Below are 18859 nucleotides of genomic sequence, written 5' to 3'. Positions count from 1 at the left end.
CAGTCAGTGACCTGGGTAATGAGCTGTATATTAAACCAACATGTTGTATAAATAGCCACCTCCCAGATAAGATGAATTTAAATACATTGATGATATAATACAGTTATACAATTTTTTTTTCAAAATATTTTTTTTTTCGAAAAAGGTTAGATAGTTAAATTGGACTAAAATGCAAAATAATAGTTATATCTCTGTAGAGATGCAATATAAATGAAAACGTCATCCTTGGACTTCCCTGCAGTCACATCAGAAAATATATTCTCATAATGCAATGTAACAGTACAAAGTTTACTTGGGCTAGCACTTTTACTGGTAAAGTCACTACCTGCAGAATATAATACATTATTCCTCAGTTATCTGTGTTAGAGTCTGTAACAAAAATGAGTTTACTATGGCGTAAACTGGTGGATTCTACTTCTTTTCTTTTCAGGACTGACAGTACATATATAATGAGATAATCAACCCCTTATTATTAGAAAACAGAAAGGTTGTTTTGTCTTATTACTCATGTTCATTTCTATACTGAACAAAATGAGCCAGCAGCCACAAAGAGAGTATATGAAAAAAGCAGCCATCATTGCAGCCATCTATCAAAAATAATCTTTAGGCAATTCAATAAAAGCCACCAAATATGAAGAAACATTTAAAAATAAATATTTTGACGACAGTAAAATACAGATTTACATTTTCTTAGTTAAAACTGCAGTATTTCCTTCTGTTTTACAAACTAACCAGTTAGATTTAATGGGTGTGCTGATAGCTAACATAGTGAAAGCTCAGTTGCAAGTAAAGCTAGGCTACACACTACTTGAGTTGTCTGTCATAATTCTAAATATTCATACATTTTTTCCCAATTACAACACGTATTAGAAATGAATTAGAACTCTACTTAATAGGGTTGGGCAAGTACATGGCTGAAATAGGTATCTGGTACAGATAATGTACTTTTTTTATGAAAACGAGCATCATGTAAAGTAAAATTATTGAAAATTCGCACTCATAAATATCCCACCTTTTATAAAAAACTTGTTCTGTAAACAGTCAGATCACTCTTAATAAATTATCTAACTACTTTTCTAATATAAATAAAATCTTTATAGCAATAAATATAGCAACTTCAACTCTCAAATGAACAACTTCCCTTTTAGTCCTGCCTGCTCCCGATTCAAGCACCACCCATGTCTGGTTTAAGCCCCGCCCCTTCCGAGAACGGATACAAAAACAGATAATTTAGTTGGTTGAATGGATACAGATACAGATAATCATGTACTTATCCCTGTTACTTAAATGTTAATGTTATATTGAATGTTGGTTCACTTATCCCTCGAAGAACACATGGGAATTTTGCAATTTCCTGAAAGTTCACATCCAGTGAGCCAAGTTGACCAACAGTTAAAAGTCTAAAAAAAAATCTAACAAACAAATACAAGTTATTTGTTTAATGCTGCAATAAAAGGCACAAAACCAGTGTTCTTTTGGTCCTAAAAAACAGTGACTCCAGTCTTTGTCTCAAGGCTGAGATGAAGGCTTCTGTGTTGGGGGTGGAGGAGGCGGCCGACACTAAAACGGTCCATAGGGAGGAGAGAGACAGGTTGATTATCACTGATCCCTGTCGGTTCGAGGATCATTTATACAATTACAAGTAGCACTGGGGGTGGAGCTGGAGAGGTGGATTATACATTTTGCAATATCTTTCTTGTAAATTCCTTTGGGCACAATAATTATGTAGAGAAAATCTGATACTGTGACAGCCCTAGTTGAAGGCTTGCTGTTCTACCCAAAATATATTCACAAATACAGAAAAGGGCACATACTGGTCTTAGTCGAGAGAGTTCTGGAGAATTGTGGCTGCTGCCTTCTGTTTCTGATGGGACAACACACACACACACACACACACACACACACACACACACACACACACACACACACACACACACACACATTTCATGTAGGAAAAGCTGACATTTGAATGGAATCAGACGAACTGACAAAAACTCTGGAGCAAAGGTTGACACTCACCTACTGTGTCGTCTGTGAGCCTCAGAGGAAAGACCTGCTGTTTGTCCTCCGCGCAGCTAGGGGGAGTAGCACTGAGAGCTGAACTACAGCCAGGGTTGGAAGGGATTGGGATGGGGGGAGAGAAGGGGGGCATGGTTGGGGTCGGGAGAGGCTGAAAACGAATGATAATAAATAAAGGAGTTGGCCAGAAGTCAGAGGGTAAGGGGGATAAAGCTTTTAGCACTATGTGATAATGGTATCAAGGAAAGTTATGATTTACAGGATTATTCCAGGAGCAATAAAGAGACTCACCTCCTCCTCCTCTTCCTCCTCCCCTTCATCGTGAACAAGCTCTACCACCAATGATGGGAAGACACCGATCCGTCCATTCAGCTCTCCCTCCCAAAACCCATCATCCACCTGCAAAACAGAACATTCACGGAGATAATGTAGTAGATATGAATCATGAATCCATCTATTTTTTCCACAATTAATCTAAACTCAAGGTCCACTTACTAGCTTTTTTTAGGGCTTTCAACCACTCATGACCTTCGTCAATAGAGTTCCCTCAGTTGTAATACTTCTGTCATGTGATAACAACTAAATCAATTCCATGAGAGCAAACTACTGCACATTTGCTGGTGAGGATGGTGAGGTGTAGCTGAAAACTAGCTAGTGATTGGGCCTTGTGTTAATGATTTTGACACTGCTCATTGGCCAGAATACTAAAGTCAAGCTGAGACTAGACAGCTACAGAGACCCTAAATGAAACCAGACCATTTGAGTTCTGTTCCAGAAGTACGCTAACCTTGTGAGATCACAAAATCGCAAGTGAGAATCGATGGTGGCAGGCTTCAAGCTATGTGTTCATGTCCAACCACAGTGGTTGGTTGACGCTCGCCTGTGATATCCAATCACCGGCTGAGTTCCTGCCTTTTTCGAAACAGTTTCCACATGGTTCTGTGTAACCACCCATCTTCCAAAGTCAGGTAAGAAGCAAGCAAACCTTCTTTAAAATCCCATTCAGTCTCTATGCTAATCACTAAAAGCTAGCCTTCAGTATGCCACATGGCTCACTTCATATGTCTAGATAAGATGTTAGCTTTTTGAAAAGTGATCTAATATAGTTGTTTATCCAATATATCCTCTAACAAACAGCGTTTATCATTGCAGGTAAAATGTCACAACTCAACTATAGAGGTGAGTCCATTGGCGAGTCTTGTAAAGCAGTTTTTAAAACAGCTAGAAAGTGGGGAAAATGACAGAATATGGAAGACACACAGCTGAAAGAATGCGGAGTGAGAGATTGCATTGGGTTACAGAAGCTAGACAGGAAGTGACGGCCTGGCTCTCTTAAAGCTGAACCTGACAGGTCACTGTAGCTAATTTTAGGTCTGCTATGATAGTACCACTTTATAATTTACCGGAGAGCAAAGGATTGTGGGATGAAGTCTGGGAAGTCTGCATTTGTTGTGTCCTCTGAATTTAGGCTTCAGAAGACTGCGTTTCTCGGAGGCTTCGGCCCCTACCTCTCCGTGACGACAGCGTATCAGGTGGATTAGCGCCCCCTCCTGGAAGGAAAGCTCCTCTGCACTCTGGGCCTGGTACGAGTACAGAGCTCTGGCTACACCTGACACAGGATTGAAGTTATTGTGACATGACATAATCACCTTATTATGAATCATCTGTGGATGTGTTTCAAACACAATAGGTCAGTAGCGGTATTGTAAATGACCACAGACTGCTGACCTCTGCTCCCTGCTCTCTCTCTATTCCCAGTGGATGAGGTGGAGCTGAAAGAACTGTCCAGCTGAGTGCTGTCCTCTGCTGGTAGGCACAGGAACTGCACATAACGCTCTGGAACATACCCCACCTGACCACAGGAGTTACACACCTAGCAGACACAGACACAGGTGAGTCACTGGAGAACATTCACAGAGCGTAGTGAACATTTTAAACAAAGGATTGTCAACTATTTTTTCAAAATAAAAATGTTTTTCTTTTTCTGAAGGCTGACATTATGTGAACAAACCTTCAGCCAGTCCTCCACGTCTCCATCCTCAATCACTTGAAGCTCCTCCCCCTCCATTATTGACAGCTCATCTGACTGGCTAGCCTACAGGAAGTAACATGCTTGTCATTTTGATGAATTCTTCAGCATTATGTAACTGCAGTACTACACACTACACACACCCATTTTATTTGCGGAGTACATTTGCAAAGTTCTTTTCATGATTTCCTGCAAGTACATTAATCTGCAGCAACAGGTTCCCCTGATTTCAGTCAACACTGTGAAGGATACGCAGGAAACAACATCAGAAATACTTTAGTTACACCAGACAGGACTTTAACCTCTTCCTCCTTTCTTTCTTCCTTGTTGATATGTCACTGTTTTCTCAACATTTTCTGGCCTGTGACTTCACTTCACTTCCGGAAATTGTCACAACCACAGCTCTTCGAGAGGTGTCAAGTTGACACCGAAAGCATGGAGGAAGTGCTGAATGGAATGTAGAAATTGTGTTTTTGAAATACATAACACTTCCTATTCAAAACATGTTGCTGAAATCTCAATAAACCACTCTTTGAAGTATTCCACAACAATGTAACAATGTATATATGTGTGTATCCTACGACACCACGTGAAGTGAAGCCTTCACCTCAAGACTGAGTAGAGATGGTTTGCTGTATTACTTCTGAACACTGTAAAAAGCATTACCTGATAGCTATATATTACTCTGCAGGCTGCAGGGTAAACACACACTCCAGATGCTGACACTGGATCTGCAAAGATATCTCCGTTTTCATCATCGTAGTCCTCAAAGTCAGTCAGCTCAAATTCATCCTCCTAAGAAGCACACAATAAAACACATCAGCATGACATAAGTAGGAGAGGTAACTCACATATTTGCACACAACATTTTACTTTACTAAGTAGTTTTGATACCTAAACCTAACCAAACTGCGACCATTTCACAATGTCACCTCACTATTGTTACTATGACGACGAAGGTCACCTGATGTCCTTTCCTGCACGTCCAAAACTCATAAAAATGTGAAATCTTCAAGAGCTGTTCAATGAAATATGAAAAGCTGAAAATGCGTACACGCTGCACACATGGCGAGCTATTTACACGCCATCTAATGATATCACATTGCACTGGGTGACATGTTCCTTCATTTACACGGACACACACACACACACACTACAGCTTCTTTTGAGTTAAACCCATATACACCTTCCCCAAATGCTCCCCAGAGCGCCAGATGTGGATTCATCTGCCACGGAAAATAGTCTCCTACAGTCCTCTTTGACTAACATTTGATAAAAACTACAGTGAAATTACTGAGCCTTTTTTAAATTTCTATAACACATATATTTCTGTTTTTAAAGATTCATGTCAGTAGGAACCAATATGGTTTGGGCTGAAAACTTTCATTGCCAGTAAGATAAATACAGAATATTGGCAGCCCTAACGTCTAAGTGCTCATTTTAACGTATTAGTGGCTGACACCATTAAATATATATCTGAACTATTCCTCTGAATCTCTTTATGCCTCTTACTAGCCTGAGAATCAAGAAAAAGTTGACAGGGGAGAAATTTACTTCTGAACCCAACATCACCTCCTTGGGGGAGCTTCAGTGGGAGACTATATTAATTGAGAATGGAGATAAGGCAACCATGTCACACTGGCAGTATTAGATGTGAAAGGTCCCAGGCCCTGATTAGCTCGACCTCAGCTAGAACATCAGAGCTAACTAAGAAATTCAAGGAGGTTGGTTGTGTGTGTGTGTGTGTGTGTGTGTGTGTGTGTGTGTGTGTGTGTGTTTGCATACTGAAAAGTCTTCAGTAGACTTCCTCTGTTCACTGAGGCGTCTCTCTCTCTCCAGCTCCTCCTCTGCCTGGTGCATGGCGTCGTGAAGCCACTGTTCGATTCCTGTGACACTGTCAGACAGCAGAGCTAGACGGGCCTCTGCTTTCACCCTGCTGAGCTGAGACAGGAAGAAACACAGACAGACAGGCAGACAGACAGCAGCTGGGTTTTGTTCTCAATATTACATGTTATGTCAAATTAGAAACTTACAACCGTATATCAGAGCCATGATAGGTAGAAAATAAATAAATACAGAGCAAGGTGGGTAATATTCAGAGAAATTTTCACTACTACTAGTTTATTCTTGCAAATGTATGACTTTATAATCAGAGAATATTTTAGTTTTTGTGTAAATTTGTGAGAATCTTACCACTTTAATCTCAGAGGATATCCAAGTGTTTTTCTCATAAATCTACAACTTTAGTCTCAGAAAGATTTTTCTATGAAAATATTAATCCCCCCCGTGGCTCCGTTTAAAAAACTTTTTTGACCCTAATACGGTGTCGTAGAACGGTCCAGCACTACACTACAGTACAGTATATCCTTAGTAAACGAAATGCAGTTTGAGTGCTGAAAGCAGAATGGGGATGAGGTAGAGAGGGAAAGGCCCTGTTGCTAACTCAAATGTTGGATTTTTTCCCTGTAGGGGAAAAAGCACATTTAATAACAAATACCTTGGCTTTCCTGACGCTTTCCTGCACCTCTGCTATCTTCTGCTCCACACTGAGCCCCGTCTCCCCCGACAAGAGCTTCAGCCGACTCTCTAACGTCTGTAGGGCCTGAGGGAGAAACAGAAAGATAAAACATACATTTCTCATTAGAGTGGAATTTGAAAGGACCAGTGTGTAGGATTTAGTTGCATCTAGCGGTGTAGTTTCAGATTGCAACTCCTTCACTTCACCCTCCCTTTCTAAGTGTGTAATAGAAACTACGGTGGCCACAAATCTCCTGAAAAATGAACATGTCACAAATTTCACCAACTCTTTGTTTGTTTTCATCTGGTTTTGTTTTCACGCCATATCACTGACTCTCCTGTTGTTTCAGATCCCGCCTCTCAGGCCAAGCAATCAACTTACTCCCCTCACCTGGTGTTCCCCGCCCACCCCTCACCTGCAGCTCACTCCCTTATTAGTCCCTCAGTATATATACCAGTCCACTGTCATGTTACTGTGCTATAAGCATTCATTTGCTCAGGAGGATCTTGGCCATCTTACCAATCAGGGAAGGCGCTAGGTGATGCAGGGAGAAGACACACTTCACTAAACAACAATGGCGTCTGCTAAAGAGGTTAGCGTAGATGCTTCTAGCATCAGAGAGGATTTCTTCACTGAGAGAAGGGCATGGATTGACACTGAAGGCTTTTCTCCATGGAATGTTGTCTCTCTTCTCCCAACTGGCTTTTGTAAGAGTTTGACTACGTTATATAGTTCATTGATCTGAACTGGATTACTTTTGATAGATGCTGACAGACAGATGGTTCGTCCAATCACCTGCCGAGTATTTTCTGAAAGTGCCTGCCCTTTTCTGAACAGTTTCCAACAACGACTTCCTAGATGGTTCTGTGTATTAAACCATCTAGTCAGATTATATTTTGGCTTTCCAACCCTGAAATCTCACCCTTTCTCCATGGGTGATGATTTTGTAGTCTTTTGCAACTTTTGTAGCCCATTTCTTGGCCTCCTTTACCAGACATCCCTCTGCTTCTGAAGCACAGACCTCCTGTAGAGCAGACACCTGCACAAAAGAGACAAACATCCCTCTGTTCTTCATTCTTTATCATGTAATATTAAGTGTTTTATGATGCTGTGTCATCTGTAAGGCAGTAGTTTATGGTGTTGTTGCACTAGACTGCATTGTTATAAACTGTATTCTCTCAATCCCCGTACATGCACATACATGTTTATTTCTTGTTTTTAACCAATTATGAGCAGTCTTTCCTTCAGTTATCACTGAAAAGGTAGATGGAATAGCATTTCATATTTATTTTCATCATTTTTAAAATTTGCTTCTTCCACCCCCCGGAGTTCACTCACACACACACACACACACACACATATATATATATATAAACATAAAAACACACCTTGTCACGTGGAGCTGACTGGAAGGTGAATTCAGGAGTTTTGCTGAAGGAGACAGATTCCTGAAGAAACTGCAGAACATTTCTCTCTCTGGTCACCTGATGATACAGTAACCCATCAATGTTAACCAGGAACAAACAAAACAATTCCTCCCAAACCATCCTTTAAAAAAAAAAAAAATCCATCATTTGTCAGAGAGGATTGGAAACGTATGCTTGGAAAATACAGGAAAGACCTGTGGGTGCACCCAAAGCAGGCTGCTGTTTTTGTGTCTTCATGAGCGGTAATCCAGGTGTAGTCATTTATTTCACCTAAAATGCTGCTGTGACAAGGGGATTTCCCCGTTGTGGGATTAATAAAGTAATACAATACAATATAATCCAAGATGGCTGCTTTTCGCGTCAACTAAGTGAAAGCTGTAGTAATATTCTGTTCATTAGCACTGTCTTTTGTGTCTCATTAAATCAGTTGTACACACAGTACAGTAAAATACAACCACCATTAGATATTCTAGGTGCTAGGCATGTCAAAGCTGAAAAGATAAAGATCAAAATATGTATAAATATTTCAACTATCTTCAAAATGCGTACAGGAAGGTACAAGAAAGGAGAAAGTTGATGGAAGTTCTGACTGAGGCTTGCTAAATGTTATTGGAGCACAGAGCAAAAAGGTGTGGGATTTAGAGATACAGGTGAACAAAAAAACCTGTGTTTAACTGGTGCAAGCCTTGTACCATCACAGAAATGAAGACGTAGGTGTTAAAAAGCTTTCTACCCACTCACATTTTGAAGAGAACCGCCTCAGATTTCACTCAGTTGCTACATTAGTTCAGACATTTTATCTACGTGTTGAATTTTGCTCTGTAAACATCTGTTCCTCCTGCCTAAAACTATTGCCCCCATTCTTTTCCCATTCAACATTTATTTCTGCTAACTTTTCTTGCACCTCTCTTTGTCCTTTAAACATGTTCTTCTTATTTGACCTTTTCTCCTTTTGTTTGATTTGTTTCTTAATCTCCAACTTTCTCTCTGTCTGTCAACCTCCCTTTAACCCCTCTGCCCCCACCCCCGTCCTCTCTAGAAACAAGGTGAGAAATGTCTTATGTCTGGTTTCTCAGGAGCCACTGTGGGATACTGCATGTATAAAACTCAGACAGTCAACAGAAGGTTTGGATGGACATTGACTTCTGAAGACCTGTCACCAATCTAATACCTTTGACTGGAGAGAACCTCCAACGTGGCTGCCTGTGGTCATTGAAACTGGTAGTTACGATAACCTCAAATATGAAAGCAATGTGGCATAAGAGCCCCCTATGGCCAGACCATCAAAACAAAACCCACACACACACCTTAGCAACACTCTCCCAAATCCTGTTGTACTGTTTGTGTGTGGCCAGACAGGTATCCATCTCAGTCCTACACAGCAGGGTAAAATGGCCTCTCAGATCATCATAAACATCACCGTCCATTTGCTGATGAGGGAAATAGAGAACAAGAGTCAGTTTTTATTAGTTCAAGTTGTTCCACCAGCATTTTCAACTTTTATTCAATAATGTATGACTGCGTCTTAATCCTAAATTATGTATTTTAGCCCCTAGTGAACTCCTGATCCTCATGATCTTCAGTTCTCAGTAGATCATGCATCTCCCCTGTCACACAACAGGTTTAACAAAAATTGCAACTAAAATCATGATGGTCTTTTGGTGCAAGCTCTAAAACATTTTGCAATTCTTCTGATAGCCTCTGGGTGTTTCATACTGGATTTTCTATAGTGTTGTTTTTATTGTCTAGACTGTGCTGCCATTAAGGCAAAACCCTTGGTCTTATGCAACTAGTGGTCAATAAAGGTTAAATAAAAACTTACTGCTAACTGCATTTTTTTCCCCTTTGGAGGTGCAGTGAATTAAGATCACTCAGTTTCCTTACCTGTAAACATTTAGTACCTCTGAGTGGATCAGTGTTAGTGGATGACAGCTAATTATGAGGAGTATTGTGAGTTTGTTTTGAAAACTGAACATCAAGCATGAAGTGATGATGACAGCAATTAGATTTTTGCAACACACAGACTTTCACAGAAAAAGAGTAAAAAAGGGGATAGTAGACAGTGTTTTTGTGCACTGTGCAGAGCAAACTGAACAGACCAGGTGCCCACAGTATGCCAGGAAATGATGTGGTCAGTGTTTTATCAGATACACAACAGTTTTTTAGCTTCCTTTTCTCCAGTTTGTATGTGTCAGGATATGTGTGTGTGGGTTTGTGGGTTTGTGTGTGTGTGTGTGTGTGTGTGTGTGTGTGTGTGTGTGTGTGTGTGTGTGTGCGTGCGTGCGTGCGTGCGTGCGTGTGTCTTACCTCCATAATACATGGTAAGTCATTAGTATAGTAGTGTTGTTGGTGGGCATTGACTGCTGCTAACGCCAGCAGATACTCATTACGGACTTCAGTCAAACGGTCGTCACACTCTCTCAACCTGGCGCTGAGCTGCACACACACACACACACACACACACACACACACACACACACACACACACACACACAAAATTCTATTTTTCAGTTTAAGTGAAGCATGCAGCAAACTTTAACATGAAAAAGGAACAAATATACAGTATAGATCAGCTTAAACCACTAATACTAAGCTTCTATAGAAGTGAAATAAATTAATTAATTCCAATGGAATCAGTGCATTCAGAGGATCTGCTTGAGGAGGTGAAATTAATCAGTCCTTCCAGGAAGTTGAATTCTACGCAAAGTTGCAATTTTGTGCAATCATTGTAGTTTCCTGCGCAAAATATTGAGCCATAAGTCACCAAACTCACTGTTTCGAGTTGTAAAGATGGAGACCACGCAGACATTTACCCTAAAACAGTGTGATCTTATTCTCACTACAATTTGAAATCAGTTATACAAAAAATCCCAACAATTTCATATCATTTCCACTTCCTCCTGCAATTTCATCGCAAAACCATGCCTAAAACATCACATGCATCGCAACTTTTTACAAAAGCTGCTGTGAAATCAGGCATTCTATACTACAACAATCCTTAAAAAAGCCTGCAGAGTCTGATTAAACCATGTGAATATTCTAAATAGAGTTCAACTTTGGTAAACTCTGACACATACACCCATTGACAAGACAATAACATTTTGCAGCTAAACAGACATTATATTTTTCTCAGGAGGTGGTGGAGACCAAAAACAGAGTTAAAAGGAGAGTGATTATTGGATTTGCAATCCATCAAGAGGACAGTAATCTAAATCTAAACACAACTAGAAATAATTTCTAAATAAACACAGTGTCAGCACACTTTATATTTCAGTTTATATTTACTAAGCAACTGTCAGTGTGGATGAATTATCTTTACTTTAGCACTGCTGTGGGAGAATTTTTTTTAATCATCAGTTTTAGTTTATTTATTTTTGTTATGTAGGAAATATACAGTCTATTACAGTTGATTCATACCTTAGCGGTCATCTTATGTAGTCCTGATTTAAAGTGGAATATCCCATGTTCACTCTTTCTGGCTCTGAAAGACAAAGTTAAGACATACTGATAACATATAATCATCGAAAGGCATGCTGTTTTCACACATTATTATAAATAATGTAATGTCATTTAACAATATAATAATACAAATTTAAACTTAAACCTACTACAAGGGGGCTCAATTTATTACTGCATCTATATGACCAACATAAGCACACAAAACCCTTGCCTCCACAGCGAAAAGATTTGATATAGTTATTTAATGCCTGCCACCAGGTTGGATTTGGTTGGTTGAAACACTACCGCTTTTGTCCACAGGGGCCGCCACAAAGTTCCTTGTTGCTGCTTTGATGTTTGCCTTATTTTGAGTGTTACACAATGGGTACAATACATCATTTTGGTGATTTTTTTCATAAGAATAGCTTCAGTAGCAGGGGGTTTTTGTCATATCAGTGGGTTTTTGTCATATCATATTATATATTATATTTTGTGTGAAGTGTGAACCGGTTGTGACCCACTGGTTTGTGGAGTATTATTTGAAGGTTTTAGTTTGAAACTCACTCAGAATGATATCACACGGTAGCCACCCCCTAAACCATACCCTTCTTTATGGTCTATTTTACACTAAATGGGACCATCATTTACTAAATGAACATCATAATGCATGGAAGAAGACTGAAACTAGAGATTGAGACCATAAACTCATTAGGAAACTGTTTACTTAGTTAATAAATCAAGTGAGATGTCAGGTTATTTCTCCATAAGACTCAATACTATCTGACCAAGGGAGTTGCCATCTGCTGGCCATTAAAGAGAATGTAGGTTTATTTCCCTGCAGTTTACTTTTTCTAGCTTATACAGACTGTACAGTATAGGCTGTAAAGGACCACATTACGTGGTGCATCTTCGAAAATGAAACCACCGATATTTGTCATGGGTCAGCATCATCATTTTTGGTTGTTTGCTTGTTGTTTTGTTTTGCCTCTGTCACACACACTGACCTGGTTTGTGCATCAGCAGCTTTCTCTCTGGCAACACTGGCAATGTGACTGAGTTGGTGGTAGCTCTTCTTGATCCTGTGCAGCTCCCGCAAAGCTTCCACCACTTCCCCCTGTACCCTCTGGAGCCGCTCCAAGCCCTAACGCAAACACACACACACACACACACACACACACACATCAGAGGATTCATGCAGCCTTTGGTAGATATTTCATTCTTACGATGTGTTGCAATAATGAAAAAGCAAAGTTAGCTGTGTGATTTGAGTATTTGATCAGTGTGTGTGTGTGTGTGTACTGTGTGCAGCTCTCTCACTCTCTTTGTTCGGATGTCCTTCGTATTGCGAAGAGTTCGGGAGGCTAGTCTAATCAGTCTGCGGTATTCTTCTGCAGCAGCAAATCGTGATGTGGCAGACTGAGCTGTAGCGTCTACCACTGACCGCCACACACCAAATACACTCCTGAAAACACACACACACACACACACACACACACACACACCAACACTAATGACAATTGCTGATTAAGCGTATGTTACTCTTTTCTTTAAAAGCTAACAGCGTACATCCAAGCACTTTTCTGAAAATATGTGTGCATCTGACCAAACACACAGCCACAGTGTAGCACATTAGCACATTTGGACAAATTTCCCGGGAGCGTGCGTTCCCACAGCCCTATGTTCCCACATTTCTAAGATTTTTTTCAAAATTAGGCCCACAGTTCCTTTTTCATAAATTTGTATCAGATTGTATCCCTACTTCTTACCCTAACACTAACCGTAGCCCTTCTTAGAAATGTGGGAACATAGGGCTGTGGGACCACTGGGCTGTGGGAACATAGGGCTGACCCCAATTATCCCACATACTGTAGTAGTAAATATTTGTACACCTAATAATGGAAACCATGCATTTGCTCATTGTTCAGCTGTAAATGTATCAATGGAGAGCCCTATATTGCTGCACTTTCATTACTAACAGACAATAATGATTCTCTATGTAAGTCCAGAGCTGCCAACTCTCACGCTTTCGCCATGAGACACACGGTTTTGCCTGTTTTTACACGCACTCACGCCACACATCCAATTTCTCACGCAAAAAAAATCAGATCTTGGGCCGAGACTCGTTCGTTCCTTTTTAAACTCGCCGACAGTAGATGGCGCTGATGAGCGCCACTGAACCCTATGCGCTGCACCCATATATGCTGCACCCCATTCTATATATACAGTCTATGGCACCCCGAAGTTAGCGACAAAAGAAGAGATACCGAGAAAGACAGCGGGACCATTCTAATCAAAATATCAATCAACCTACAGGTACCTAGGTCCAATCTTAAACACTGGTCTATGAATAAGGCTTTATTGGGATACAGGCAGTCATTTAGGCACAACAATAGTTTTCTGGTTGAATGTTCAGCTCAAGTCTAGAAGGCCCTACAAGTCATGATGCCGAACATGAATCAGAATAAGTTCAGGTATTGCACATCTTTAGCAGACCACCCAAAAATCCACTAGAATGCAGGAAATCACATCTACTTAATCCAAAATGTCCTGAGGGTGGACCTTCAGCTATGTCTGCTTCTCAGAATGTAACCAATATTGTCCATCTCCAGTAGGCTGCCCCTATCAGCGGCTTTGGGCCTCCCCACAAACCACCAGAATGCAGAGTACAACATGGGTACAACATCAAATGAATTCCAATTCTCTGATATCTGAGCCACCAACTTGTGTGGCTGCGTGCGCGGCATCATTTTGGTCACCCCCGACAAAATCTCACTCCAAGGTTTTTGGAAAAGTTGGCAGGTATGGTGGATGTGATAGTGGCACGTGTACCTACACTGCGTGGCTAACGTTCTCTAGCTAACTATATAAGCTATAACGTCAAGATCAACCATTGTTCTTGGCGAACGTGTAAAATTACACTAACTGCAACTTTCCATACTTACTGAAAATGACACCAGAGCAGCCAGTTACATCAGCCTATGGTTAGTTTTGGAAACTAAAATCACCCACAAAAAAGTGAAACAGAAAACAGCCGTACAGTAGGCCTATATGTGTGTGTAGTTACCCAGAAGTGATGGTATCTGTATTTCCTCTTTGCCAGTCTCTCTTCTGGTACTGGACAGCTAATCTCTGAAGAGCCTGAAAATGCAGAGTTCACACAGGATCACAACGCCAATAAAATAAAGTAAAATGTAGTTTATTGAAGACACAATTAAGGTGCATTTACTGAGAACCTGGTTTGGCCACAGTTTAATAACTAGTGGAACAAACAGCTCTTTCATGAAAGCTGTTTTTAGTTCATTACCCCAAAAACAAACAAGGTGTCACCCTGGTGTCACCATCGTAACTAATGTTATTATTTTACAATGGTATTTTCCTAACCTAACTAAGTCGTTTTGGTGCCTAAGCCTAGACCAAGTGTGTGTATGTTCGTGAAAGTGGGGCTTTAGGAGCAGTGAGCTTTTGTTTTAGGGATAACTAAAGCAATAAATGGGCTGAAAAACGTGAAAGGCCCTATCTACAGCCAGTGTTCAGTTTGTCTGTTCTGGGCTACTGTAGAAACATGGCAGCGGTGTCTGTAGATAAAAATTGTTCATTCTAAGGTAACAAAAGCACACTAATGAAAACATACCTATGAATATTACATTCCATTTCTGCCAATAGAGCCTCCTAAATGTTACACACTGGACCTTTAAAGTGTCAGACATTTTCATGACTCAGTTGGGTGCAATTATTTGTGAAGTGTAGTTTCTCAGGACACAGCATAATGCATTTTTATCCTTTCTTTATTCCTCTCCCATAAAGCTGGGTATGCATTTGTCAGTGTCAGTGTGGACACATATGTGACACATTCTCCCCTATGGTGCAAGGAACACATAAAGCTCTCTCTCTCTTTCCTTGGAACATCTAGTGAGACAGCCCAAATGGAAATATGGAAAGGGAAGAGAGACAGATTAATCCCTACTTAGGATGGCATAACACACATACTGTACACACAGTGTCACAAGAGGCACCAAATAACAACACAGCACTCATGTACTGATATGGGACCTGAAATCAATAAATGATGAGCATCTCCAGTAAAAACCAAAGGTTCCAGTAAGGGGAGTAATAGTGGACTAGAATAGCACTCACCTGACCATACTCTTTCTCTATAGCTGCACGTTGCTTACTGAAGGACCTTGGGCAACACAGAAAAACAACATCAACAGGCAGATTTAACATGCTTTCACCTCCATGTTTGTATGGATCTCTCCGCCTAATGTCGTCCGTCTCATTGAATCCAATGGGAGGATTTTATGCACATAACCCCCCAGTCTGGTGACAGAGTATTGTACCTGATCTCTTCCAGCAGCTCAGTGTCCTGATGCTGTTTGGTCTGCAATTTGCTGAGCTGCTCTGAGAATGCCAGTTTCACCTGCTGGCTCTCCTTTACCTGCACACATACACACACACACACACACACACACACACACACACACACACACACACACACACACACACACACAAGGGACATTTTATTTTATTTAATGCTCACTGAGAATGTACATTTACTCAAGCACTGTATTTAAGTACAATTTTATAGTTTGTACTTTAAAGTATTTCCATTTCTGCTACATTACTTCATACTTATATAATTAGACATTTATTTCATAGTTATTTGTATAATACAACATTACTACGTTTTGTTACTGCAGATTCAGAATAATAAAACAAAATATAATCAATAAACACATTAAGATGTATGATTATATGTTAAAATAAGCTTTTATTGATGCCATTGGGCGAATTCACAACATACCCAACAGTATATACAGTGTAAAAAGTAATGAAAAATTAGCTCCACCTTTTAAAATGCTTTACACATTAACGCAATAATACAATAATTCAATAATTCAATAAAAATTGTTCTGAAATGGGCCGTTCTGCATAATGAGTAGTTTTACTTTTGACTTTAAGTATATTTTGATGCTAAAACTTTTTTCACTTTTACTTAAGTCCAATCTTGAATGCAGAACTTTTATTTGTAACAGAGTACACTGTGGTATGGCTACGTTTAGTTAGGTAAAAGATCTGAGTACTTGTTCCACCCCCGCCTATCAGGTTCAGTGTACCCCTTTACCAGCTAATCTCAATGAGCTATCTCAATGGACGTATACAGTATGTAACAAGTATGTCACTACAGCAGAAATTTGTAGTTGGGAAAATAAATAATTTCATCCCTTTATGTAAGAATCATTGTGTCTGCGTCTGTTATGGAGGTAGGTACTGTGCCTAACTTAGCTCAGAAAAAGGTCTATTCTTTTGCACTGCATTTTGTTAATTTTAGCTTAATCTGGCTGGCTACCAGAGAGGCCATTAGATAAAACACTAGATTCCTCCACTTTAGGCTTTTCAAAAGACAGCTCTGCCCAGTCAATATGCTTTACATACGTCTTTCATGGCAGCCCTTTTACTTGAAAAGCACAAGAGTAATTCATATTAATTATGCTGCTGTTCCATTTCCCACCACGTCAGTGAGCCAGCATGCAAAACCTCAGGGCCCTGGAACTGGAACACCTCGCTGGAACGCAGCCTTCATTAGGTAACTGATTGTGGTTTCTCTGCAATGTCATGTCAAAAAATTTGCCATGACACAGACATTTTTCACAGCAGCCACTTGGACTTACCCTACTATTTTGTGTTAAAATGGCTGCTGTGAAAAAGGTCTATTTGTACTATATACTAAATATATTAGTTGATGATAGAGGTTTTCAAGTTCACAAAATTCTGACTGGCGCAACTTCATTTCATTCTAGTAGTAGTATGTTTTTTTAGGGGTGTACAATATGGATCTTTTCAGCAGATACAATAACTGATAATTACCTGCTTCTAATGGTCAGATTACTGATAATTTTGCATTTTTTGTATTTTAGAAAGGAGTTCATAACCTGTAGTGTATGCACTCCTGAGCATAAGAAAGGGTAAGATGTATTGATATTCTATAGCTTTGTTCAAACCAAATCTAACTGACATCACTATTATTAATACGACTACAACAACAGTCTCCCAGTCTTCCTAAATTACTGACAATATTGTTAAAAAGGTTTTTAAAGATTCCCCTAGTGCTGGAACAGTCAATAGTGCCATTGACCACTACCTGACCTGACTGGTTACCAGTAACACAAGTGTAATGCCAACTTTATATCTTACGCCCATTATCATACACTTTGCAACTAAGTCAGAAAGGTTTCCAGTCATAAATTGTAAACATGACTTAGGGGTTGCAGGAAAAACTGAGGAAATGTTTGATCTTAAGGGAAAGATTCTGACTGGAGTGCAAGATATACTGTATCTCAAATACCTGCAATATACTCTCTAAGTGATCTTATACAGTACTTAGGTATTTACTTTAAAAAGGTAACAAATGCCTCAAAGAGTCAGTACACGTACTGCAAAGAACATTCACTCAACGGGTCAAAATACACTTTTGATACTTGCAGATGCTTCCACTCAAACAGGACCTAGTTAATGCATCCATCCAAAACAAAACTGTTGACAAACAAGACTCAGACATATTTGGATATTTGGAAGGATACTTCATTTATTGCTGCATCAGTGTTTTTAATGAAAGTACTGGCTTTAAAGGAATGTGGGTCAGAGGAACAAAAATGAAAGTAGTAGAGACACAAAGCCTGAGAAAGCAGTACTCACTCTTCCTCTACCTCACTCTGTCAACTGTTCTTCCACATTACACTCAGCACTATCTTACCTTTCTGGGGGGTGGCTGCATGGCTGGATGCTGATAGTGTCCGTTATTGTCTCCGTTATTGTGTCAGTGTGTTTCAGCTGTGAGGCACTGTACTACTTCGTCACTATTTGCACGGATGCACGCGTGCATCTCTCTCTCTCTCTCTCTCTCTCTCTCTCTCTCTCTCTCTCTCTCGATCATTGGGATGCTATCATGAAGAAAGCCTGTAGAGGGCAGCAGAGTCCAGTGGCTGCACCATTAAACAACACAGCAGGTCACAAAGTCAAGAAGAAAGACACCAAAACAAACAGGGTCAAAAATAAAGCCCCACTGTGTTGCCTTGAACAGAGTGCATATGTACGTTGAATTGCATTTGAGAGTTCAGCTGAACGTAATATGAGGCTTCAGCAGTGTGACTTGGACAAGTTTAAAGGTTTAGAAGCAGTCCAGGTAGGCAGTGCCATCCCTGGCTCCCTCGTATATTACAATTTCTCCCCCATTAGGATTTAATGATAAACTTGTATTTCACTAACAAAGACCACAGCAAAGAGGATACAGGCTTACTGTGTGTGTCCTGTGAGTTACTGGATATAAAACCATCACAACAACAACAACAACAACAACAACAACAAAATAGATCTTGATGAGAGTTTTTTCTTTACTTTACTTCAAAATCAGAACAAGCAGTGGGGAGTGGG

At 40.0% G+C, this 18859-nt stretch overlaps 1 protein-coding gene across 2 annotated transcripts; it reads right to left on the bottom strand.

Annotated features, from left to right (window-relative positions):
• Positions 1–287: 287 nt before the first annotated feature.
• LOC127374074 (F-BAR and double SH3 domains protein 1) lies at positions 288–18289 on the bottom strand. 2 transcript variants are annotated; one of them, XM_051419026.1, is made up of 21 exons: positions 18183–18289; positions 15769–15866; positions 15566–15611; positions 14496–14569; positions 12749–12893; positions 12436–12572; positions 11411–11474; positions 10301–10429; positions 9301–9423; positions 7955–8050; positions 7489–7605; positions 6546–6650; positions 5834–5989; positions 4715–4843; positions 4031–4114; positions 3748–3892; positions 3423–3628; positions 2311–2418; positions 2020–2170; positions 1815–1864; positions 288–1560 (listed from the first exon to the last, which is right to left on the bottom strand). In XM_051419026.1, the coding sequence occupies exons 1-21, from the start codon at positions 18201–18203 to the stop codon at positions 1510–1512; spliced, it is 2235 nt and encodes a 744-aa protein (XP_051274986.1). In that variant the 5' UTR covers positions 18204–18289; the 3' UTR covers positions 288–1509. The 2 variants fall into 2 exon arrangements, with proteins under 2 accessions (XP_051274986.1, XP_051274987.1); XM_051419027.1 differs by having other exon boundaries at positions 3528–3628.
• Between the last annotated feature and the right edge of the window lie 570 nt (positions 18290–18859).

Source organism: Dicentrarchus labrax, unplaced genomic scaffold (assembly GCF_905237075.1).
Source record: "Dicentrarchus labrax unplaced genomic scaffold, dlabrax2021, whole genome shotgun sequence".
Classification (NCBI taxonomy): domain Eukaryota; kingdom Metazoa; phylum Chordata; class Actinopteri; family Moronidae; genus Dicentrarchus; species Dicentrarchus labrax.
This window is presented reverse-complemented; position numbering and strand designations above follow the sequence as displayed.